The sequence below is a fragment of the Drosophila innubila genome (genome assembly GCF_004354385.1).
Source record: "Drosophila innubila isolate TH190305 chromosome 2R unlocalized genomic scaffold, UK_Dinn_1.0 1_C_2R, whole genome shotgun sequence".
In the NCBI taxonomy this organism is placed as follows: domain Eukaryota; kingdom Metazoa; phylum Arthropoda; class Insecta; order Diptera; family Drosophilidae; genus Drosophila; species Drosophila innubila.
This window is the reverse complement of record NW_022995374.1, coordinates 14,117,529-14,140,986: the sequence shown is the minus strand read 5'-3', so window position 1 is coordinate 14,140,986 and position 23,458 is coordinate 14,117,529. Positions and strand designations below refer to the sequence as shown.

Here is a 23,458-nt window from a genome sequence, read left to right as displayed (position 1 = left end):
ATGTTTTTCAACGGATAAAAAATTTTTTGCCGACTTTGGTCTTAATTAATTTGCCATGAACAATTTTTAGTGGATTTCATTAGCGGCTATCGCAAAATTCGTTGCTAATTTATAATAATTAGCACAATTTGGCAGTTTTATTCTTTTTATAGTCATTCATCAATTTAATTGTGGCAATCAAATAAATAAATAAATTAAAAGACGTAAAAACGTAGGCTCGTGTAAGACTCGACAAAGTAAATGATATGTGAAACGTGCAAATTAACATGATAAATGATTGAATTAATTGAAAGACCCGTTTTACAATAATCAAAATTAGCGCATAGTTTTTTCAACATCAATTAAGGTCGTCAGCATTTTTAAATTTCGCGCTTGCGCGTAAAATTGAATGTCAGTTGAAAAAGTGGCAGCCTTACAACACTGTAGCGACAGAGATTGCGATAGCTGGAAAAATGTATCGATAACATAATAATTGACTGCTGTGACATCGAAACAATATCAAAGCCAAAAATAAAACGCGTTGCAAAAAAACTCAAGAATTATAATGGAATTATCGCCCATTAATCAAATTGAGGACAGAAAACCGACACTTACTGCCGACGGCTTGGTGCAAACATCAAATTCACCTTTTGAGCCCACAACAACAGTTTCACAAGAGACGCAAACATCGAACGGCATCGGAATCGGCGGCCCGCTGACAGTCGACCAGCTTGACATCGAGATTTTGCCGATCATCTACGATATTGTGCGCTGGTAAATTCTCTTTTTTGTTGTGATTGTTTTCTTGTTGTTGTTATTATTTGCAGGGGTGCGTGGCGTATGTGTGTGTGTGTGTGTGTGAGTGCGACAAACTTTTGTTTTGTTGGCAAAAAAGAATTTTGACTAAATTTGCAGTACAAATTGCGCAGTGAAAAATATTATTTAGTAAACTTATATAACAATTGAATGTTTTTGCAATTTGCAGCGTGGAAAAGGATCCGCTCGAGAACGCAGTAAAGCTGCGCGAATCCCAGGACTGCAATCACAAGGTGAGTGTGGTTAATAATCCATTATATATGCATATATATATATCTTATTGTCACCTGTTTCCCTTTGCAGATCTTTGAGCTACATAAACGCTTTGAATCGGCGCGAGAACAGATAAAGCAACTGCCGGGCGTAGATTACAACAAGGAGGAGCAACTCCAGCGCCTGGAACTGTTGCGTAGTCAACTGAAGCTGAAGCAGCAGCTGATTAAGAAGTACAAGGATACAGAGTTCTAGTTTAGATCGAGGGAAACAAGAGGGAACAAGATGGTGCTACGACTGCTGATGCGTTATCTGGCCAACAATGAGCAGCTCATCCAACGCATGGCCGATAGTTATCCCATGCGACGTGCCGCCCAACTGGTTGTCTCTTTGATGTACCGCACCAAGAGCTTGGCCAGGGAACAGGGATTACATGAGATGACTCCGGAACGCTTTAAGTGAGCTCCCTATCTAAAACCAAATTTTATGTTACTGATAACAATCCATTTCAGGTCTTTCGTCAATATGTTCAAGAACAATGTGCGGCAAGAGCTGGAGGGCATCAAAAAGGAGCTTAAGAACAAGAAAAACAACTAAATTATTGTTAACATAATGGCTTAAACTTTAGGAACATAAAAAAAAATTTCAAGAGTAATTAAACGTAGTTTAATTTTAATATAATTATGCTCAAACCCATTAATTTTTCACATCAAAGAATTTGCAAATATTTGTAGAGTTTGTCAAACTTCATTTATACATAATTTTATATTTAATGTAAAAAAAAAATAATTTAAAAAGAATCATTAAGCATTATATAGACAAAATCAATAGACGCTTATTCATTTTTTTTTTGTCATATTTTAAATACATCTTGTGATTCCGATAAATTTAATATCTTTTTTTTTGTTAAATTTAGAAACATGAAATCAAATTAACAGATAATTCAGAAAAATCATATTCAATTTGAAATTCCAATGTTTAATCTGTAGTTTGTTTCCACTTCATATTTCGCATCACAAAATGGAAAACAATACGAGTATTTTTAGAGTTTGTCAAACTTTTAATTTATTGTGTAATTTAAATACGTTTCAACGTAACTATAATATTAAATGTAGAAAAATAACCAAAATGAAATCATAAGGTGCACAATTCAAAAGATCATTCATTAGTCAATCTTAAAGTTCTATTCTGAAAAGTCATAATCAATTTTTCTTAAATAGTTCTTACCAAATTCTTTTCTCTCTCTCTTTACATGGACGAAAACAAGAAATTTATTAATTTTATTTTTTTTTGCAAATTTACACAGAATTCCGAGCTAATGTTGTTTCCTGGGTGATTTGTTAGCTGTAGCAAAATAGTTTCTCTTTTAACTTTTCTTAACTATCCTCGATCCCAACGCACAACCGGATTGCCAAAAATACTTTGGAGCTTAACAACTAACAAATGAATTTGAATATAAGAAGAAGACGGACCACAAAGTTCTAGTTTTGTTGTTTTGGCTGTGGCGGCGTTGGCTCCACCGGATTGGAGGAACTGCTGCCATTAACTGGCGCCCCTGATCCGACTCCTGCGGTTCCTGTAGCAGTTACAGTTGAGGAGCTGCTGGTTATTTGGGGGCGATTGTTGCGTTTCCGCTTGCCTCCTCGCCGGCTGCCCTCGCGTCGATCTCCGTTCTGTTTGCTGTCCTCGCCGGCATCCTTGCTGCCACCAGCTGAGGCCGATGCTGCCGAGGATGAGCCTTGGCCACTGTGACGCTGCTGATTGCTGGCGCTGTTGCTGCCGTTGTGGGCACGCGACTGCATCTTGGCCGGCTTGGGGCGATAGGGCGAGGCAGCGGCATGTGGCATGGGACGCAGTATGTTGCCCACGGCTTTGGTGCGACCCTCGCGAAAGACCAAACGTTGTCCCGCCCGTATGTACTCCGGCTGCTTGATGAACCGGAACTTGACATGTGCCTTGTCTCCGGTACGCAGACACTCACGGGACATGTGCACTATGGATGCGGTTTGGCGTATGCTGCCGCAGTGCACCATGGCCTGGTAGCGTGCCGAGATCGTTGTCGGGTGATGAAGCACCAGGATTTCGCCCTCAAATTCCCAGCAAGCCTGCGGCTTCAGCTCCGGCGAGACCATCACCATGCCCTTGCGCAGATAAGCTCGCTTAATTTTCTTGAGCGCAAAGCTGGCCGTCTGTCCGCAACGCACACGCTCCACATTCATCCGCTTGCGATGGATGCTCTTGATGGTGATGGGCACAAAGCTGCCCACCGCATTCGGACCGAGCATCAGCACATCGTTCAGTTTGATGGTGCCCTGCAGGCAAGTACCGGATACGACAGTTCCCACGCCGGGCACCGAATACACATCGTCGATTTGGAATTCGGCTGGAAGATTCTCGGAGCCGGCCATGCGTGTGCTCAGCAGATTGAGGAACATCTTGAGCAGCTCCAGATTGTCACCGTTCACATTGGATACCTGGAAGATGGGGCACAAGCGTTCGCTCACAAAATTCGTGGCACTGAGCACCACATCGTCCTGGGTGCGCACCACAACCGGCACCTTACGGCAGCCCTGGGATTTCAGCATCTTGAAGAGCAACTTCATATTATCCTGGAGCACATTGGGCGGACACATGTCGATTTTGGTAACCACCACAAAGACAGGTACGGCCAGAGCCAATGCCAGGCCCAGATGCTCCTTGGTCATGCCAATGATGCCCGCATTAGCGCCAATCTGACAAAGGATTAAGGGGAATACTTAATAATTACTTATATATTCATTAAAATTGGAAAGTTTAATTGAAAATAACAATTTTATCCTTAAAGACTGAAAAATAATAAACTTAGCTCTTTACCGACTCTAATAGTAATAAGAATATACAGTTTTAGGAAGGAATCCTAACTTACATTCATTTAAATATAGGTTATGGGAGTGAATCTTGATTTATATTAATATAGATACACGTATGTTACAGAAAGGTTTTTTCTCTTACCATCAACATGCCAAAATCCGGCGCGTGTCCCGTCATTCCAAACACGGTGGTTTTCAGATAGCGCTCATGTCCCGCCAAATCTATGAAGGTGATCACCTTGGCCGACTTCTCGCATATCTTGACCCAGTCGAGATGGCCATGATCGGGTTTATTCACCACATTGCCAATGCCGTCGAATCCAAGGATGTCATTGCCCACCGAGCTGGTGCGTCCGCTCTCAATCTCGTGTTTGTGCCTGAAGAGACGCTGCCTCGCATGGCCACGCCCATTGTCCAGTTCGCCGTGGGTGAGCACGCCCAGCAGCGTGGATTTGCCAGCATCCACATTGCCCACCACCGCAACGCTGCAAGAGAGACAGTTCTTCGTTGAGAGATGACATTAAGATGCAGTGGATCCAAACCACTCACCGTATCTCCATAAAGTCCGTAGTCTCAATGTGTTTGCGCAACAGAAACTGGCCAATTTTGCCCTTCTCGGATGGTCGTTCCCGCAGCTTGACCATGTCTGCATCAATGGCAACCGACAGTTGACGCAGCGTCTCCATGGAGGCCTCAAACTGCTCGGCATTCAAGCCACTATCGCTGCCATCTAAAAGGTGATTTTATAAATTAGACAAGTCGGAAAGACTATAGAAGAGATCCCGACCATAGAATACCCGTTACTTCTTTCAATATACATATTTAAAAGTACTTTATAGAAATTAGTATCTAAAAAAGACTACTGCATACTTTTGGGTGCTTGTATTGTCTTAATTATTAATAACTTTGGTTAGCTATTACTGCCGTTCTACTTGTCCGATCTTGCTGCGATTAAGTATATATATTCCTGATCAACATCAATGTCTGTCCGTCTGTTTGAACGCGTCGATCTCAGAAACCATAAGAGCTAGACACTTCAAACTTGAAATGTAGGTTCCTGGATACCGTACGCAGATCAAGTTTGTTTTTATTTTTGGATCTGACTGCTATATCATACAGCTGCCATAGGAACGATTCGTCGAAAATTAAGTCTCAGTATGAAAAAGTTTTTTGTTTTTTAAGATATCTTAGCCAAACTGATAGAATATGCATTTGGGCCGGTATTATACATCCTGATCAAACTTGGTCAAATCGGTCCACTATATCATATAGCTGTCATAGGACCGATCGGTCAAAAATCAACTTCTAGTATGAAAAAGTTTTTTGTTCTTTGAATATGCATTTAAGTTGGTTTTGTAAATTCTGAACCAATTTGGTTTAATTCGGTTTCAAATATCATATAGATATGGCATAGGAACAATCGGTCGAAAATCAACAGAGTACAGAGTACCTGGGCACAGGGTATCCTACCGTCGAGCGTGCTCGGCTGTAACCGCCCACTTTTTTTTTTAAGTAACGGTTATAGTTAGATTCAAGTGTGGAGTGTGGAGTTTGGAGTGGGGTAATCCCGACTTACCCTCGCCCACGCCAATCTCGTAGATTGTCTCCCCACAGCTGTCCGCAATGCGATCGAGGAGACGCCGCTTGAGTAGCTGCAGTTGGGACTCTGTGGGATTCACCAGGACATCCTTGCCACGGATGCTGGCATAGTCGATGCTCAGCTGCTGCAGCTGTGTGGGCAATCCGTCCACATTGAAGATGTTGCTCCGGGCGCATTTAATGCCCACTCCCACGGCCACGCCCACATTTGCACCATTTGAAGGTGGCGCTGGATTGTTGTTGTTGTTCATGATCGGTGATGGTTTCTAACTAAGCTGATTTATGGAACTTTATATCCTTGGAATCATTGCCTGACTGTGTGAGTAATGTTGTTGTGCGCTTAGGATGATTCTATAAATATAAAATGATTTAAAGAAAGTCAATAAATAATTTAATGAATTACACTTGTTTATGTTTGTATGTATTCCTAACCTATCCTATGCCCAATTGCCTTAGTTGAGTTTTTATTGGCATCCGTTTCGCTTGCATTTCTTTAGCGTAATAAAAGATGCTTTGTTGAAAGCGCCTCTTTTATACAAATATCTGATGAAATACTATGTATGAACTGACGCAATATTTGCTAGAAATTTCTTGCGGAAAAAGAGTTTCAGTTTCATCAGCAAGAGAGCCAAAGAGAGAAAGGAAGCGCTTGCAATTTCAATCGAATTGAAAATAACGACGCCTAAAAGAAACCGCAACAGCTGGTGTAGAACGACAGAGAGAGAGAGAGAGCGCTTTGGCAATTTCAATCGAATGCGAAATAGCCGTTACTGAGCAGACCGAACGACGACGCCAAAGAACAAGCAGCAGCTGCTGGCCAATGGTAAACAGCTGATACCGAAGACGGCAAAACCCAGGGGGAATTACAATGAACATACGTATGTATTAGTGTGTGTGTGTGATTGTTTGGCAAATCTCAACTGTTTATGTTTGTTTCTCTGCACTGTGTTTTATGTAAGCAAATTATTTGTTGACGTACACACAGATCACTTTGTTTGCTGTTTTCAAAACAAAATGCTAAATTTTGTTTATTTTTAGCGCCCACATACATATGTATATATACCTAGTTGTGTGCATGTATGTATGTATGCATGTGTGCACTTAATGTTGCGCCTTTTCTTTTGTTGTGCTTTTTCTTTTGTATTTTGTATCTTGTTTTTCCACTCTTCCAATTGGTAGGGAAGGTGTTCAACATTGAATAACAAACTGAAAATCAGCTGCGTCGACAATTGCACTTTTTATATACACTTGAAAATCAGCTACGTGGGTGCAAACTGATTGACAATTAAAAGTAAAAGTGAAAGGGATGTTTTGATCAAAGAACTCCTGTTGCAGGCGCAGAGGCTTTTGGAATCCCGCCGAGTTTTACAATATGTGCGGCTACTTACAGTTCATTAGGCTCTTTGTTTAATGGCTATTGGTGTATTTGCACTATGCACATTGAATTTTGCCACAGGTGCATTAACTAATATTACATTAAATTTAATAATTAGTAAAATTACTCCTGAATTGTTTTTCTGTCTGTCCCAAGCCACGTAAATTCTGTTTTTTACTGATGTGGCAGCCTTGAACCCAAAAACGTGTTGGCAAGGCTTGGCTCGCAGAATCATATTTTGAACAAATTCCAAAATGGATCAAATTGCTATTTCAATAATTTTGAAGCTAGAATTATTAAAATTTTAAAAATTACTTTACATTTAAATTGTGCGCTGGGCATATTTATCACCGATACCGGCGTTTTCAAATCGTTTGGATTAAGTTAAAATTTTGGGGCTGCCACTGACACTATCGATATCAATGTTTGTGTAAAAATCGGTATCTATATTGAGCGCCAACTTTCGATTTCACTAAAAGGGGAAGTGGCAATTGTTTGGTTAAAGAAAACCGCAATGTTTTTAAAAATATATATTAAACTATAAATATATGACTTATGACACTTGGTTCTAGGTTTTTTTTTAAACGTTTACATATTGTTCAACCCATTATTGCGGTATTTTTATGGCCTTGCACAATTTGATAAGCATTAACCGCAGATTGTTGATAGAAACTTCGCGAAACACAAGTTGCACACATTTAAAATGTGTTTATTTTGTAATAGACATAGAACGTAAGCGTGACGCATGGCAAATATTATAAAATAACTAAAACCAGCCTCACATACGCACAAACACAATCGCATTGACATTTATAACAATGTTTGTATGTATGTGTACAAAGTTTTCACCTTTGAATTGCTATTATTTTGTTATGTACATATTTTCCTGATAGCTTGCAATCGGTTTTAAACGCCGCCTTCATTAGTACAGTTAGTGCGTTCATTAGAATGCAAAACGACGCAATTGTTGATGATTTTCACTTAAACTTAAGCACAAAGTTCTTTAAACTTCAAACAGCTGCAAGAAGCTTAAACCTAAATTTCAATGTCAACAAGTTTTTTTTTTCTTTTTTTGTCTGCCGCGTGCTTCTGCTTCTTCTTCTAACACTCTGCTCGTCTCCCTCTCTCTCACTCACTTTATTCCAAAAGGCGTTGCTAAGCATACACACACACACATACCTGCACGCATATGTCTTCGCACACAGAGATGTAAGCGTGCGTGTGTGTGTTTGTGCGTACCGGCGGGGGCGGTGGGGGCATGAGTTATGCAAGCCAGAAATAAACGCTTACAATATGAATGAGTTTTATTTTCACAGTTCTTTTTAATGTATGTATGATAGTCTAAAAAAATAGTTTACAAATTATAAAAAATGTTTTTAACAATTTTGGTAAAATGTCGTGTTGCATCATTGTGATTCACTTGATCCAAAGTTTTCTTTTTACTATTATTGTTGTTATATGAACATTAAATCCAAGTTTGGTAACATCAGGGGGAGAGGTAATATTACTCTCAGCAGTTGCTCTCTTACATGCATGTGTTGTTGTTGGTGGTGGAGTAGGAGGATAGGAGAAGTAATGCTAATGCTAAAAATATATTCTCAACATGGTTGCTGCTGCTGCTCCCGTTGCACACACACGCACGCAACTGGCAATGACTTTATCTGGAGTGTTTCCATCACTTTGAATATTCACATTCACATATTCACAATATTTGAAATAATCAAAACTGTAGATACTATGGGATTTCTTGTATATATGTATGTTAATTATGAATGTAATGTTGGGTGGGAGGCAAAATAGACAATAGAATGCTGCGTTAGTTTAGTCAGTGGAAACGTGCTGGTTTTCGTATGTGTAGTGGAAACGTGCTTTAATCGCTTGGAAATACATAATTATTTTTCTTGTACATATATATATATATATTTGTTGTATTTGTTGTTTTGATGCTGCGCGCGCTTCCAACTATAACTATTTTTAAAGTTGAAAATACCCTTAATATATTAATAATATAATTATTATATTTTATGTGTGTTCTGTTCTCAGCGATCACTTGGATGCCTTTATTTTTGTTGTTATTGTTGTTGTTGTATGACCCCCAATAGCAAAAGAGAAGTTTCTCCCTCTCTTCGTATGTATGTAGTGTATGTGTGTGTGTTTGTGTTTATGTGTATGTGTTGTTGTTGTGTGTTGTTGTTGCTTAGGCAGATGCCGCAACTTCACCAGATTTCTTGGCCTGCTCAGCACTGGCACCAGCAATTGCCACCTCCTCAAAGTTCTCGACCAGATCGGGCACATCATCATCGCCAGCATCCGCAGCAGCAGCGGCGGCGGCAGCGATGCCGGGAGCGCCAATACCACCAGCAGCGCTGCTCTTGCTAGCAATCTCGGACGCAATCTTCTTCAGCTGATTGATGTCCTGGGGACCCAATTGTGTCAGAATGCCGGGCAGCATCTCCGAGATCGTCTTGTTCTCACCATGACCGGTAATGGCGAACGTGTTCGTGGGCAGCGAAGCTTGCGCCTTCGGGTTGTTGAAATGGATGACGGTGCCGTCGTTTTTGATGATGTTCACCTCCTCGATGCCGGGTATGGTGTTCACCGATAGCTTCTTCAGCGATGACTGCAACTTCTTGTCATCGGTGGCAGGGGTAGAGTGCACGATCTTCTTCTTGCGGCGTGGGGTTCCCTTGCCGCCAATGCGCACCTGTGCCTGCAACTTCTTAAGCTTCTCCGGATTCATCTGAAATACACACACACGCACGCACACAAATTATTTAGTATTTTCTTTAATTTTGTCGTTTAGTTATGCTCAAAATACAATCGGAAATTACTTTGATTTTACTATAATTTAGCACAGAGCTTAGCCCGAAAAACACGTGCGCCCAGTTGTAGTCAAATGTCAAAAAGAAATCGCCATGATAAAAATGGCAAAGCAGTATGTATAAGTGTGTAGTACTTCTAACAAACACTAAGCTTTCCCTCACTATCGATTAAATAAACTAAACTAAATAACTGCTGGCATTATCCTTGTCAGACTTTAATCAATTAAATTATTAATTATTTTTCTTATTAATGTCATATTTACCTCAAGTTTCTTTTACGTTTTACTGATTTTTTCAGAAAACTTTGTGTAAATCGATATTGCGATAAGCTATCGATAAGGGCAACAGCTGGTCTCGTGCAGACTCAACACAGCTTAGTTCTGCAGTGCTGTAAAACGAACCATAGGGCATCTGTCATTTGCTAGCGCCACCTTTTGTATGGTTGCGACAAATGCATATCGGCCGACCGCCACCATAATGATAAGAATTGCAGATTTAAAAATGCAAAAAACTCAAAAAAATATGAATAATTTGATAAAAATTTAAAATTCGAAATTACATCACATTCAAAGTTAATTTACCAATTTTAATCTACCAATTTAAGTTACCAATTTTGACAATTTACCAAAATTTATACATATAGCCAGATCGGTGAATTGAACAGGGTGGCAACCTTTCGGTCTTGTGGGAAAATTTGGGCCAGGTGGCAACGCTTTGTCTCTTAAGAGCCGAGAATGGGCGAGAGAAGTTGAAAAGATTAGTAATCTTTCAGTTTAATAGATTAGATAAGGCGCGTTATAAAGTTGATTTGATTAATTCAATACGGTGAACTTCGTTGAACTAATAAGCTCAAAGCATATATTTGTAAAATTACACGTTTGCTAATTACAAGAGCTAACGAGAAAGCGGCAACAACAAAACGAGTGGCAACAAGTGGAATATACATTTTAATTATTAATAAACTTTACCGCATTTACTAGCAAACTAGCAACAAGGCATTAAACGTGAGTATGTTTGAAGTTTGTGCACTTAGTATATTTGAGTACATATATTTTTCTTATTGGTTTCATTTCACAATGGACAGTGGGTGATTTCGACGATTTGGACGATTTTGCGATGGATTTCTGGGGAATCTTTATGTTCTTTCTTTTGACCTTCCTCATTATGAGTTGCTGTGGTTATTGTTGCTCCAGCCAACGTCGGGGCACAGTGTTGTCAAGTAAGTACATCCTGTTAAATCTTATTCCATGATGACTCATAACTCAGATATCGAGAAGGGGGATGTACACACATGCAAATAAATAAATATGTATATGTAAATACATATATTTGCATATATATGTATGTGTACTCATTTGATAACTGAATAGGAAGCAATACTTGTGTGACTAATCTCTTTATTTTTTATTGTTTACAATTCTGCCTATTCGTTTTACATTTTTAAACCATCAATGAAATTAAGTACATATGTATGTATGAATTCTATCTACACATACATACTTACGCGCAAGAGTCTTTTTGCTTGTTCATTTTTACATTTTGCCCTGCACTCTCTTTCGTAAACAAAGGCGAATTTCCCTTTGTCTTTGTCTTGTATCGGGCTTTAAATTAATTATCATCGATATCTGATGTGCACACATTATTTATATATAATTAAATTATTATTATAAGCCAATACATATGTACATGCTATCATCGATCGAATGACTAATAATTATCAAATTAATTATTGTCTATCTTATCTAAGGCTTTTCATTCGATTGTCATTTCGTTCTCTATAGCGCTATAAGGTAGCTGATATTTCAGTATATTCTGCATATTTAGGATGTATTCCATACACATATATTTTAGTATTTTCCGTATATTTAATACTATTATGTGATTAATTTTCTGAAATGCCATTTTTTATTTTGATTGACGTTTTTAAAATAAAGTGTATTTAGTAATAATTTTTCTTTATATTTTGAAGATTTGTTCCTCTAAAATCCAATTTGTTATTATATTCCATATAGCCTACCAAATGTAGCGCCATTGTAGATAAACTTTGCGTTCTTTTTTTCTTTTCAAGTAGATAAATAATGCAATTGATAACAAATTTAAGTTCAAGTTAAGTTTACACGATAAATATCGTTCAGTATACCTCAGGCATTCGAACCTTTTAAAACCCCACGTGGAGTTTCACGTAATTTTTCCCCATTAACATGGTTTATCTTTATTTGGGTGTTTGGATACCAATTTTGGTTCTCTTTTGTGTTTGTGTGTTGATCGCGATACTGAGAATATTAAGAGTGCGACAAATGCGATTGCAGACGGCTACAGTGGTTTCTAGTTGTGAGTAAAATATCAACTAAATTCGATACAAAAAATTAGTATTAGTAGAAGGCACTCAAACATTAACCATGATAATATGCTCTTATAAAGAGTATAAGATTACAATGTTTTTGTCAGGGATTTTTCCTGGAAAATGTTATCACGTGCCTCGATTGCTTATTTTTAACAATTATATTGTGGCTTTGGACATTTGAATTTCCAAGAAATTTTTCATCGATTTCTTACTAAAATTGGACTTTTCGTGGAGATTTTCGACTTATGGTGTAAATCAACCGGTGAAGTCATGAGCTCCTAATATACAACAGCATAATATGATTTGCTTTAATTTGTTGTTTGTAATATAATTTACTAAGCCTATCTGAAATCGTTTGACCCATGAAATCGAGAGCCTTCTTGCCCTTGATTTCCCCTCTTTTGTTCCCCAATGTGTCGTTAAATTACAAAAATGTATCAAATTAATGGCCTTTGTTCTCCATTGCTAATTTAAATATATAAGTTATACTATATATATTTATTTATACTTTATTGATTAAATTATGTATGTGCGCGCTCAATTCCTACAGTTATTAAACTGAACTTTGACTTTTTAGTCGAAATATTCACAGTTTTTTTTACTTAATTATCACATATTAATTAATTATTTCCAAATTAATAAAAGATTTACATTTAAAGTTAATACTTCATTTTACTAAATTTGGCTTATTAATTTAAATATAGTTTTTCGTTTAATAAGACAATGATTATTTGTTATATTATAAAGTCTAAAATTTATGATTTAAAATATTTGCCTTGATCCACACCTTTTTTAACATAGTTTTTTATTTTGATTTTACTAAAGTTCATTGGAACTTATTTTATGTCTTCCTAATTTGGGGGACACGATCATGTTAGGTGTAATTGAATAATGTGTTTGTTAATCATTACTGACGTCAGCAGACGTCGACCCAAATAAAGATTATCATGGGCGATACTTGGAAGTTCTCAATATCAATTGGGTTTAAGCATTTTCCATTAGGAAATCTAATTGGCTAATATAAATAAACAAACAAAAAGAGAAAAGAAAAGAAACCGCTACAGAAATCTGAATCCAATTGACGCACAACATAGTTGTAAATTCTGTGTCCACTTTAGAACTTTTATAATTTTACTGCGCTTTGAGTTAACTCACAGCTCATAATCAGGGACCATTCGATTTTGTGACGTTACAAGCGAGTTGCCATATCTTATCATACTCTAATTTCAAGCCACATCCAAATTACTTTAAAACAAGAAATCGCTCTCCATGCGATTCATTTACCGCCAAACGCCAAAGAAATGCACAACGCGTAGTTTGAATGTGAATTTAGACTGAATTAAATAAGTATTATTCGAATTAATAGTTTATAAACAAATAATAATTGTAGTTGTATATATAAAATGGCACATGAACCAATGAAAATCTCCACAATTGTGCTGATCTGTCTATTTGTTATTGTTCTCGTCGGATTCCTCGCGGTCATAATTTGCAGCTGCATCAAAAAGCGAAAGCAACAAGAAACGAGTAAGAACGCTTAAGTTAATCAGTGTGTCATACTATCAAATATAAGATATTTAATTTTAAAATTAACCTAACGTTGTCTCAAAGTTTTTTATAGCCTCATGAAATTGAAATTATGTTATTCCCATAATTTGAATATATTTCTGAATTTTTTTTTTAACTGTTGACGACGTTCAAAAATACATGTACTTTTTAAATTTAAATGTCAAAGGTGCCTTATTTGTAAAATGAAACTTGTTGCTCAACAATTCTCAGCAGCAATTGCAGACAGTGATTTTATGACAATCTGATCTCCGATATATATTATTGTATTAGTTGTATTAAAATATTCTACAAATATATACAAGCTAATTGAATTTTGGTTGAACAAGTCTGCAATTATGATTGCCTTAAACGTTAATTTCAAAAGTGTGAAAACATTATGAATTTGTCAGTAAACAAGTACAAAGTACGCGTATAGCTTCTTTAAACGCTGTGCAGTTGTCATTTCAATTTTGAAATTTATATTTATTTATATTTTTCGTTGATAAGAGAAACCTGTTTCTTGCATGCAATTTTTCCAGTTATGTCGACTCGAAGTGCGAACAGATACTCTACCTATCAGTTGCTGTTGTAAGCTCGTTCTACTCGAACGTCTTCGATTGTCTTAGCTCTGAGAAGGGTCTTGATCGATTTGTTTAAGGATGATTGAATTATTGATAATTGGAGCCTGTCTTTTATTTGCAAGTGCTTTAGTCAGTATTTGTTGTTGTGGGTGTTCTGAAGAACCGACTTCAAAGGATGCTAAATCTTGTAAATAACAAGTTTTGTTATGATTTTATTATATGCAATTTTATGGTTTAATAATTCGGCATCGCGAAATTTGTGAAGATAAAATTGCAATTGATGCAATATAAAAATAAAGAACAATAATTAGTTAATTGAAATATGTGACAAAATTATGTTATTTTTGCTGAAAACATAATGATCTATAAATAATGCAAGAACGGAACATGCTGAGAACATGAAGAAAGAAAAGAAGGAACATAAATGAAGTGCAACTGCAAGAAAAGTTTCGAAGATAACCTGTTACTGCTACCGTAGATATTTAAATATATTTCAGAAATAAAATGCGTTTTGGGGTATTCCCACTGAAGATCTGTAAATATTTCTAGCCGCGAATGCTGTCGAAGCCACCTTGGATGTAGCAAGCATTGTTATAGAGGCAACCGCTAGTAGCAGCTCTGATTGTGGATGTGATGGCATATCTATCAATTCGGATCCGTGTTGCTTCTAACCGTAAAACAGAGGACAACATTTAAAATTCTTAGAACATTGTATTGAAATTAAATGCAGGACAAACATAACTTGAATAGAGAAATTTAGTATATTTTTTAAAGTTTATACATTTATATTATTTTAAAAAAATAACATAAATAGTTTAAAAAATCTAATTCTAAGTGAGCACAACGTTATTATACAAATACTGACTATCGCTGAAATAAGTATTTTAAATTATAATTTAAGTAAAACAAATCGCATTCCTCTTGTCAATAAATATAATAGAAATTAACAAGTTTTAAAACATAAGAAACGTGTTGAAATGCACAAGAAACAGTCAGATAAACCCTTTTTATACTCACTGATAACAAGGCGTTTACATATATATTCCTTTGATTTTGACTCATTTTTTTCTGTTGCCTCGATCGCATTCAATTATGGATTTGCTTTTGTTTATGATGCATTTCATGCAATAGACTTCAGTTGCATGCAACAGCTGAACTGTTTGCATATCATTATAAATATAAATACTTTTCACAATAAATACAACTTTCCGTTGCCCCACAATCATTGCAAATAATAACAAAGACGCGTTACTGATTAAAGTTCTTCAATCTATGGATTTGTAATCGTCTTTAGCTGACGTTGACAAGACGGCGACGCTTCAAGTGACAATCCCAGCTATTGGATTGTATAATGTGTTGCAGCTGATAAGTATGCCACAATTATTGTATGTAAAGGAGACAGGTCCTTTTGCAACTGTTTTTGATTTGACATTCATTTCTTGGGACTGTTTCTTATCAACTCTGGCAATAGCAGCTGCCTTGTTTTTTTTACATTCTTTCCCCCATTTCTGGCTGTAAATGGCATTTGCAATTGCTACAGTTCTGTTGGCCATGGTAGAAGAATCATTTGCACTTGTGATTTCGTTGTGAACTGAACGGATAATGAATTTTGGTTAAGTGTCCGCAATGGATTGGCTGGCATTTCTGCCATTGGCTGTGTTAGTGTTGACTGTCGTTCTTACAGTTGCAACTATTCATTTTATTCGCTGTTGTTTTATTGTTAGAATGTATGTTCAACTCTTTCGACATGCCGGTGAGTCTATTAATTAAATAATATTGACTTTCCTTTGGGTAATCTCTGTGATTCATGTGTTTCTCAACTTTTTAACTCTTCAAGTATTTGCATTTTATTCTTTAAGTTTAGTGTTTTTTTTTCGATTACACAATTGCAATTAGAATTTCCAATCAGCTCTCCAGCAAGTTTATGACGCAGTGCTTAGACGCTCGGGCTTTTCCAGATTATTGGCATCGCTTTCAGAATATATCTATTGAATTCGATAGTCAGTTTCTATTCTCGCGTCGTGATAATCAAACGTGTTTAAGTTCTTAGCTCTAAAAATGCATACATCATATGTAACGCTAGATGGAGCCTCGATTCCGGTACGCGTAGAAGGTGATGTTTTGAACTTTCCTTATAATTTCATTCATGGAAATTATCATAAGGATAGTGGTACATTTCCCCGGGATACGAGCGATAGAGTTTTCTGTGGACTTGTGATATTTGTGCTAGCCATTATATTTGGAGCTTGTTTTTTGAATTGCTGTTGCATTTGCTGCAAGTGGCGACAACAAAAGGAACAACAACAACTAAATGATCGGATTTATAATAGTAAATATAAATATTTTCTTATTATATTAATTAAGTAAAACGACGGTAAAACGTTAATATTTGTTATAGTTATATTATATTTCCACAACCACGATTTATATAAATCGTAAAAACTTTATAGTGTATATATGGTCTTATTCGCTTGCTTGTCCATATATAAATCTGTAAATATTTTCCATTGTATTTTAATTCACTTGAGCAGAAAAATGAAATGGAAGCATACTTTTTTGCATTGATTATAATGGTATACATTTGTTCAGCCTAAAAGTATACAATAGTTTTATTCTTCATTTGAAGTTACATTTCCACTTAGTTCTTTAAAACGAATATGGTATGAATCTACTGATTAATCACACTAGCTTTAAGTAACTTCCAATAAATCTATAGCATGAATCATAAATAAAATGGAAAATATTACGATGTATTTTTCATATAGTATTTCATTCGATTCGTTGTTTTCAATGTGTTTATTACATCCTGTACCTCAGTTCTGTTCTGTCTCTTCATGGGTAGCTCCGATGTTATTAGTGTTGCCATTGAGCTCTGCTGCTTGACTTTAGTGAATTGTTGTGTCGGCTGTAAAAATGGGTATAGGGAAAGCGAAAGTGATAGGCGACAACTTAATGGTAATTGTGCTATTTAATTAATAAATTAACGCAGATTTTTAATATAAATTTAGTTAATCATTCGGAGTTTGGGTTAGACTTTCGACATGAATGCAAAAATACTTGAAACCGCCTATTGGGCATCATAAATTCATTAATCATACACTTTATAACTAACCCCGATGAAAAGTATGTAATTTATGTATGTATGTAAATTATTATTCAATTATTGATGCTGTGAATTCCATGATTAGACATACATTTGAAGTAACCCCGACGATTCCACAGTGATAACTGAGTTATTTAATCAATAGATGAACTCTGAATAAATGTGAAATAATCCCAAGTGAATAAAAACATATTATTTCACAGTATTAACGTGTTTATAACTATTTATTTATTTATACACAGTTTCTATGCGCTGTTCGTATGTTGCGAACTATTAGATTTTAAATAAAACTATAAAGAACCAATTCAAGCATAATCAAAAAAATAAAAATAATAAAAAAAATTTTTATATGTTATTAAAGCTTTGAAAAAATTTTAAATTTGTTATTTAAAAACAGAATATGTACAGAGTGAAAGTGATTTTATTTAATCAAAATCAGGGAAATTAAAATGTCACATACTATGCAATAATGCAATCATTTTTTATTAGTCAATATAGCGTTGGAAGTGTACTTAGTACTAATCTCATTAATAGCAAATTTTCCACTCAGCTCAAATAAATAAATATGCGCCAGCTGATGCAGTGCATTAACTGATAAATTATACACTCTTTAAGTAACCTCGATAAGTTTTATAGTGCGTACTATAATAATTCCTAATAACAAAATTAATTTTCTACACAATGCTTCATTCAATTCGTTGCTCTCAAAGTATTCAATACATCCAGTGTCGGAGATCAGATCTTCTCTGACTCTTCATGGGTTGTTGCGATTTTATTGCTGTTGCCTGTGAGCACTGTTGTTTTAGTTTATTGAATTGTTGTAGTGCCTGCGAAAATGCAAATGATGAGGAGGAAAGGCGACAACTTATAGGTAATTGCGCCATTTAATTAATAGGTAAACTCTGTTTGAGTTCTGCATATCTGTGAAACTATAGTATTTGAACTGATTAAAAAAATTCCACAAAGTGAAATAAGTTTTAATTATAATAAACTTAATTATGACGAATTTATTCAATCGAAATCAGGAAAATAATATGTGACGTACTCTTTACCGTTTATTATGTGATTTTTAATCGTCGATATAGCGTTGGAAGTGTACTTAATGCTAATCTCATTTCATGCAACTTTTCCACTCAGCTCTCAGCAAAATAAATATGTACCCGCTGATGCTGTGCATTTACTGATTCACCATATACTCTTTGAGTAACCCCGATAAGTTTTATAGATAGTTGTATAGATACATATGCAAATTATTACAATGTATTTTCTTCAGTCGATTCGTTGTTTTCAAAGTGTTCAATACATTCAGCAACAGAGTGCTTCTCTATTTCTTAGGTTTCATGGGTAACAATACGGAATTTGATCTTCTCTGTAATATCTGTAATCTCTGTTTCTCTTTTTGTCAACTACTAAGTTTTTGTGCTGAACTTAGCAGAAATGAGCAGGAGGAAACACGTCGAAGACTGCTTAGTGGTAATTGTACTTAATCAAAAGATGAACTCTGTTTGCATTCTAATATAGATCGAGTGAATCACTCAGAGTTTGTTTTAGACTTACTGGAATATAATAAATGTACCTTGCGACAGGGAATTCATTATAAATATAAATTATTATTCAATTATCGATGCTGTGAATTCCATGATTAGACACACATTTGAAGTAACCCCGACGATTCCACAGTGGTAAATGAGCTATTTAATCAATAGATGAACTCTGAATAAATGTGAAATAATCCCAAGTGATTAAAAACATATTATTTCACAGTATTAACGTGTTTATAACTATTTATTTATTAGTTTTAATTATAATATCATAATTATGACGAATGTATTTATTCAAAATCAGGAAAATTAATATGTGACGTACTCTTTACCATTTATTATGTGATTTTTAATCGTCGATATAGCGTTGGAAGTGTACTTAACATAATGCTAATCTCATTTCATGCAACTTTTCCACTCAGCTCTCAGCAAATTTAATATGTACCCGCTGATGCTGTACATTTACTGAATCACCATACACTCTTTGAGTAACCCCGATAAGTTTTATAGCACGAACTTTAATAATGCATAGTATTACAATGTATTTTCTACACAATTTTTCAGTCGATTCGTTGTTTTCAAAGTTTACACACGCTCGATGGGTCTCGATAATAAACAGATTGGTCTTTATTTTATAATTTTTCTGCTTATAATTGTTGCAATGTTGCGTTACGGTTGTTTTTCTTGTAACGGAGATCGGGACAATAATGATTATCATAACTTTGAAATCACTGATGATAATCATGATAGTACGAGTATAGAAATTAACGATGATTCAAGTGAGTACAAGAAATAAGGCAAAGAATATGGTTGTTCAGAGCTCAAATAAAATAAATATTTATTAAAGTAGTTGAAGTTCGTGCTCAATATTAATAGTGGAGTTCAGTCATTCAGTTTCAGAGGTCTTTCCTATATAACATTTGGCTCATGGTTATATTCAATGCTCTTTATATATGCTGTGAACTCTTACTCTGATATTTTAGTGTAATGAAATGTTGTGCTGCCTTTTATTACACGTATACTTAGTGGTAATTTTGATATTTAATCAATATATGAACTCTGTTTGTGTTTTAATATACATCGAGTGAATCATTCAGTGTTCGGGTTAAACATTCAACATGAATGCAACAGTATTCGAAATCGCCTATTGGGCGCATTTAACTGAGCGAATGAAACTTGATTATAATTTTATAATCTATCACACGCTCGTCTTAGTTCTACTATGTGCTTTAATCATGGTCTATGCCCGGTTTATAGATAAAGATGGAAAACGAGTTCATAGGATTAAAAAACAGAGGAAATTGAAAAATGTTAAAATGATTTCATAAATTTATTTTGTTATTATGAAGTATTTATTTTTAGTGAAAAAAACTGAAAAAAACATGTGAGAATAGAAACTAAAAAATATGCAACTTAAGTGGCGATAAAAAAAGTATTTCAAATTACTTTTCTCAAGTATGTAAAACCAAATTTAAATCAGTTTCAATGGAACTTAAGAGTGTAATATATTTTGACCGGCGCTTATAATTATAATTTATCGATAATAGCTAATCATTAATACTGAGAGACAATAATCTAATAAATTGATGCATTATCTCCCGAATTAATTCTATGGATTAGCTTAATAGTTTACTAATTTCATGGATTTACTGAACACTTGACCTGAGTTTAGTTTTTTTCGAACTGCCTGGAAATGCAGAACTCTACGCTCTTGACAGAGTCTAGTTCCGAAGACAGTTATAATCCCCATTTGATACTTATAAAGCATATGCTAAGGGTGTTCTTTAAGGTGTGTAGCTATAGCCTGATCTTTGGTACGATTAGCTATGCTCTGCATTTTAAGCGTCAACAACGACGTGTGAAAACTTTGAATGAACTGAGTAAGTTGAAAAAGCTTTGGCAAGTTGTTTTTGGCTTTCTTATCTTTACGATTCTTCAGATTGCCCTTTTCAATTGTTGCAAATTAATGGCATGACTTGTGCTTTATACTGTTCTAATCTCTCTGGACTTGGACGTAGTTTGTGCATTTTTCTGTTAGTCGTTGCGCGTTTCTGGCGTTGTTCGTATCGGGTATTGTTATTTTTTTGTATACTTCGATTTAGTTTAAGCCATGGATAATGCCGGCATCTGTTGGATATTGTTCTTTACTTTATCCGTATTTTTTATGACCTCCATAGCGGTATTTCTTACACGCGGACGCAATCGACGAGCGGAATTAATGAAGGGTGCAGGTCTGTCAATGAGTCGACTTAAATTATATATCTATGATATGTCTATGTGTTTGTTGATAAGAACTGATAACATGTATGTTTAAAAAAACTTTCCCTACTATTTATAACTGCACAGGTTACACCTTATCTGTGTTGAAATTGTTTAAGTCAATTAAGTCAATTTCCAGACTGCTGTTACATCGTGTTACATTTTCTTTATAAATTCTCATTGCAGTTAAAAATCATTTAATTGTTTCACCTATTTTATCTAGTTGATTTAAAAAAAAATTATAAATTTAATCAGTTAATCTACGAAAGGTTGATGATAAATAATAAACTAATAAGAGCTTATGTAGACTTATACAAGGTACGCGTAAATGACTTGCGGGGGTTTCTTTTTTTTTTTTGGAAAGAAATACAAATATTCGGTTTGGCAGTCAGTTCACTTTGTGGTCTTGTAGAGAGTGCTACATGTGTCATTTCCAATGGAAGCATTTCTGATCTGGATCATTTGTGTTATTGTGATAGCTATTTTCACTATCTCAATGAGTGCGTGGGCAGTTTACATAAAAAAAAAGAGACAGTTGGCATTACAGCAAAGTGGTAAAGTTTGTTATTAAATTCATCCAACAATTTATTTAAATGTTATAAAAAATAGTATAAGAACTTATCTCTTAAATGCTTGTATCTAGTGTGAACACGACGTCATTACACTTTTAACTGACTGCAAGTGGGAAGTAGCTTTTAGATTGTTTTGTTGTTTTTATACGAATTTACAAGCGTCCGATTGTTAACTCTGTTCTTATTTGTCACTTTATGAACGGGAAATTCTTGATAAAAGAGAGAATAATACATGCGTATAATTCTTATCAGTCAATATTTATATACTTTATAAGTATTATGATTAGACTTGATGATTGTACTCAGCACGCAGTTGGCATTGTCATCTCAAAGGCAACGATTGTGACAGATTGCGAATTTCATTTGGATATTAAATAAAATGGCAGCAGGACTTATAATAGGTTTATCCTTGGGATTTATGCTAATTGTGCTTATCACGACTGTCGTCTGTTTAAGGCGTCGTGCAGAAGCGTCTAGAAATATAGGCTATACAATAAATGAACGTGGTAAATGCTTAAATAAATAACATTAACTTATCAACTAATTGCATTGATTTGTATTTTTTTATTTGCAGCACCCGTTGTAGTTACATCGGCCACACACACAGCGCCTGGCGGTTATCAAGTGACGGCAATACCAGCAACAACCTATCAACCCACTACATACAGTACACCATATCCTGCACAGACTGCTGCGTAAGTTTTGATTGCTCTACTTACCAAAAATGTATGTTAATTCAACCATTTCCTCTCTCTTTTTCTTTGTAGTCCCAATATAACCGTGCAGATGCCTATGCCAATGCCTTCAGCACAGCCACCAATGCCTGGGTAAGTTTAATTGATAATACCACAACTCAAATGCAAGTAATTACCCTACTTTATATTTCATTTGCAGCATGCAACCACATGTTGCTCCCTATCCGCCAGCGCAACAATTTCCTGGCGCTGGAGGTGCGAATATGAGTCCACCATCATACGACGCAGCCATGGCCAACTCTGCTCCCAGCGTTGTGCCCGCCGGCTACGAGAAGCAGATGCCCTACAATCCCAACTATTGATTCAATCGATTCCTTTGATCTGTTCATCGTTCATCATCTATCCATTTAGCCTGCATTCCAAGCTGGATTACATCTCACAAATCTTCGACCAAAAACAAATGAACAGCCGCTTTATAGTTGTCTATATAGCATCATATATAGACTCGATGTACAGGCTATATACGAGATGTCTTGGGGGCATCCAAAGATCCAACATAAAAAGCCATTCGTTGTTATCAACATAATACATTATTTCCTTAGTCATTATTCACAAATATTTGTGATGTAAATATGTTAAGAGCGACTTATTTTTTAATTTATATTATGAACATAAGAGCAAAGCTTAAAATGAAAAGTGCTAATAAAAGTGTGTGATTTGCAACAAATTATGTTATTTTATGCATAATTTGCAGCATTTACAAACCAAAATAACAATGACAAATGTTAAATTTTTATTGAACATCGCTTTTTAATATCAATTAAAATATTTTTATGGAATTTTCATTTGTGTCAATTAGTGAAAACATAGAGTGATTCTTACTGTTCCAATCCACTGAAACAAGCAAGATAAAGAGGAAAAAGTTTTGTTTAATTTATTTAATTAACTTGAAATCGGTCCAGTTATGACAAGGTTACATACGTTTTAAGTTGGTCAAGCCTTTAAAATTCGACATAAAATAATAAAAATATACTCACAAATTTAATGAACAAATTTATATATTATTTTTTAAATAGTTCACTTATAAAATTAGATTTGTAATAGAAAATTGTAAATTTGTCGATTTTTTGAAAATTATTAAACTTTCATTACTGTGAAATTG

The 23,458-nt window shown here is 35.3% G+C and overlaps 5 protein-coding genes across 12 annotated transcripts; 3 read left to right on the top strand and 2 right to left on the bottom strand.

Moving 5' to 3' along the window:
* The first annotated feature begins 494 nt into the window (after positions 1-494).
* Positions 495-1,274, top strand: LOC117785369 (mediator of RNA polymerase II transcription subunit 9). Its single transcript, XM_034623336.1, has 3 exons — positions 495-753; positions 965-1,028; positions 1,099-1,274. The coding sequence occupies exons 1-3, from the start codon at positions 545-547 to the stop codon at positions 1,261-1,263; spliced, it is 438 nt and encodes a 145-aa protein (XP_034479227.1). The 5' UTR covers positions 495-544; the 3' UTR covers positions 1,264-1,274.
* LOC117785370 (protein NCBP2AS2 homolog) lies at positions 1,270-1,663 on the top strand. The gene is made up of 2 exons (XM_034623337.1): positions 1,270-1,466; positions 1,521-1,663. Exons 1-2 carry the CDS (start codon positions 1,294-1,296, stop codon positions 1,603-1,605), a joined length of 258 nt encoding a protein of 85 aa, XP_034479228.1. The 5' UTR covers positions 1,270-1,293; the 3' UTR covers positions 1,606-1,663.
* A 397-nt stretch (positions 1,664-2,060) lies between these two features.
* On the bottom strand, positions 2,061-6,990 carry LOC117785710 (GTP-binding protein 1). 2 transcript variants are annotated; one of them, XM_034623904.1, is made up of 5 exons: positions 6,845-6,990; positions 5,434-5,807; positions 4,407-4,587; positions 4,000-4,342; positions 2,061-3,740 (listed from the first exon to the last, which is right to left on the bottom strand). In XM_034623904.1, exons 2-5 carry the CDS (start codon positions 5,705-5,707, stop codon positions 2,490-2,492), a joined length of 2,049 nt encoding a protein of 682 aa, XP_034479795.1. In that variant the 5' UTR covers positions 5,708-5,807; positions 6,845-6,990; the 3' UTR covers positions 2,061-2,489. The 2 variants fall into 2 exon arrangements, with proteins under 2 accessions (XP_034479795.1, XP_034479794.1); XM_034623903.1 differs by lacking the exon at positions 6,845-6,990 and adding an exon at positions 5,889-6,024.
* Positions 6,991-8,856: 1,866 nt separating this feature from the next.
* Positions 8,857-9,816, bottom strand: LOC117785712 (transcription factor BTF3 homolog 4). Its single transcript, XM_034623905.1, has 2 exons — positions 9,663-9,816; positions 8,857-9,571 (listed from the first exon to the last, which is right to left on the bottom strand). Exon 2 carries the CDS (start codon positions 9,569-9,571, stop codon positions 9,029-9,031), a length of 543 nt encoding a protein of 180 aa, XP_034479796.1. The 5' UTR covers positions 9,663-9,816; the 3' UTR covers positions 8,857-9,028.
* A 598-nt stretch (positions 9,817-10,414) lies between these two features.
* Positions 10,415-23,072, top strand: LOC117783669 (protein shisa-5). Of its 7 annotated transcripts, XM_034621195.1 has the most exons (5): positions 10,415-10,657; positions 10,738-10,872; positions 22,176-22,296; positions 22,369-22,428; positions 22,496-23,072. In XM_034621195.1, the coding sequence occupies exons 2-5, from the start codon at positions 10,770-10,772 to the stop codon at positions 22,656-22,658; spliced, it is 447 nt and encodes a 148-aa protein (XP_034477086.1). In that variant the 5' UTR covers positions 10,415-10,657; positions 10,738-10,769; the 3' UTR covers positions 22,659-23,072. The 7 variants fall into 7 exon arrangements, with proteins under 7 accessions (XP_034477086.1, XP_034477080.1, XP_034477079.1 ...); XM_034621189.1 differs by lacking the exons at positions 10,415-10,657; positions 10,738-10,872 and adding an exon at positions 11,826-11,984; XM_034621188.1 differs by lacking the exons at positions 10,415-10,657; positions 10,738-10,872 and adding an exon at positions 19,417-19,549.
* Positions 23,073-23,458: the final 386 nt, after the last annotated feature.

Coding starts and splice junctions, on each gene's coding strand:
- LOC117785712 (XM_034623905.1), bottom strand. CDS start 9,571: ATGAATCCGGAGAAGCTTAAGAAGTTGCAGGCACAGGTGCGCATTGGC.
- LOC117785710 (XM_034623904.1), bottom strand. CDS start 5,707: ATGAACAACAACAACAATCCAGCGCCACCTTCAAATGGTGCAAATGTG. Junction 4,588..5,433: donor CGAGATTGGCGTGGGCGAGG/GTAAGTCGGGAT, acceptor ATCACCTTTTAG/ATGGCAGCGATAGTGGCTTG. Junction 3,741..3,999: donor CGGATTTTGGCATGTTGATG/GTAAGAGAAAAA, acceptor ATCCTTTGTCAG/ATTGGCGCTAATGCGGGCAT.
- LOC117785369 (XM_034623336.1), top strand. CDS start 545: ATGGAATTATCGCCCATTAATCAAATTGAGGACAGAAAACCGACACTT. Junction 754..964: donor ATCTACGATATTGTGCGCTG/GTAAATTCTCTT, acceptor TGCAATTTGCAG/CGTGGAAAAGGATCCGCTCG. Junction 1,029..1,098: donor CCCAGGACTGCAATCACAAG/GTGAGTGTGGTT, acceptor TTCCCTTTGCAG/ATCTTTGAGCTACATAAACG.
- LOC117783669 (XM_034621189.1), top strand. CDS start 11,855: ATGGTTTATCTTTATTTGGGTGTTTGGATACCAATTTTGGTTCTCTTT. Junction 22,297..22,368: donor TATCCTGCACAGACTGCTGC/GTAAGTTTTGAT, acceptor TTTTCTTTGTAG/TCCCAATATAACCGTGCAGA. Junction 22,429..22,495: donor GCACAGCCACCAATGCCTGG/GTAAGTTTAATT, acceptor TTTCATTTGCAG/CATGCAACCACATGTTGCTC.
- LOC117785370 (XM_034623337.1), top strand. CDS start 1,294: ATGGTGCTACGACTGCTGATGCGTTATCTGGCCAACAATGAGCAGCTC. Junction 1,467..1,520: donor ATGACTCCGGAACGCTTTAA/GTGAGCTCCCTA, acceptor AATCCATTTCAG/GTCTTTCGTCAATATGTTCA.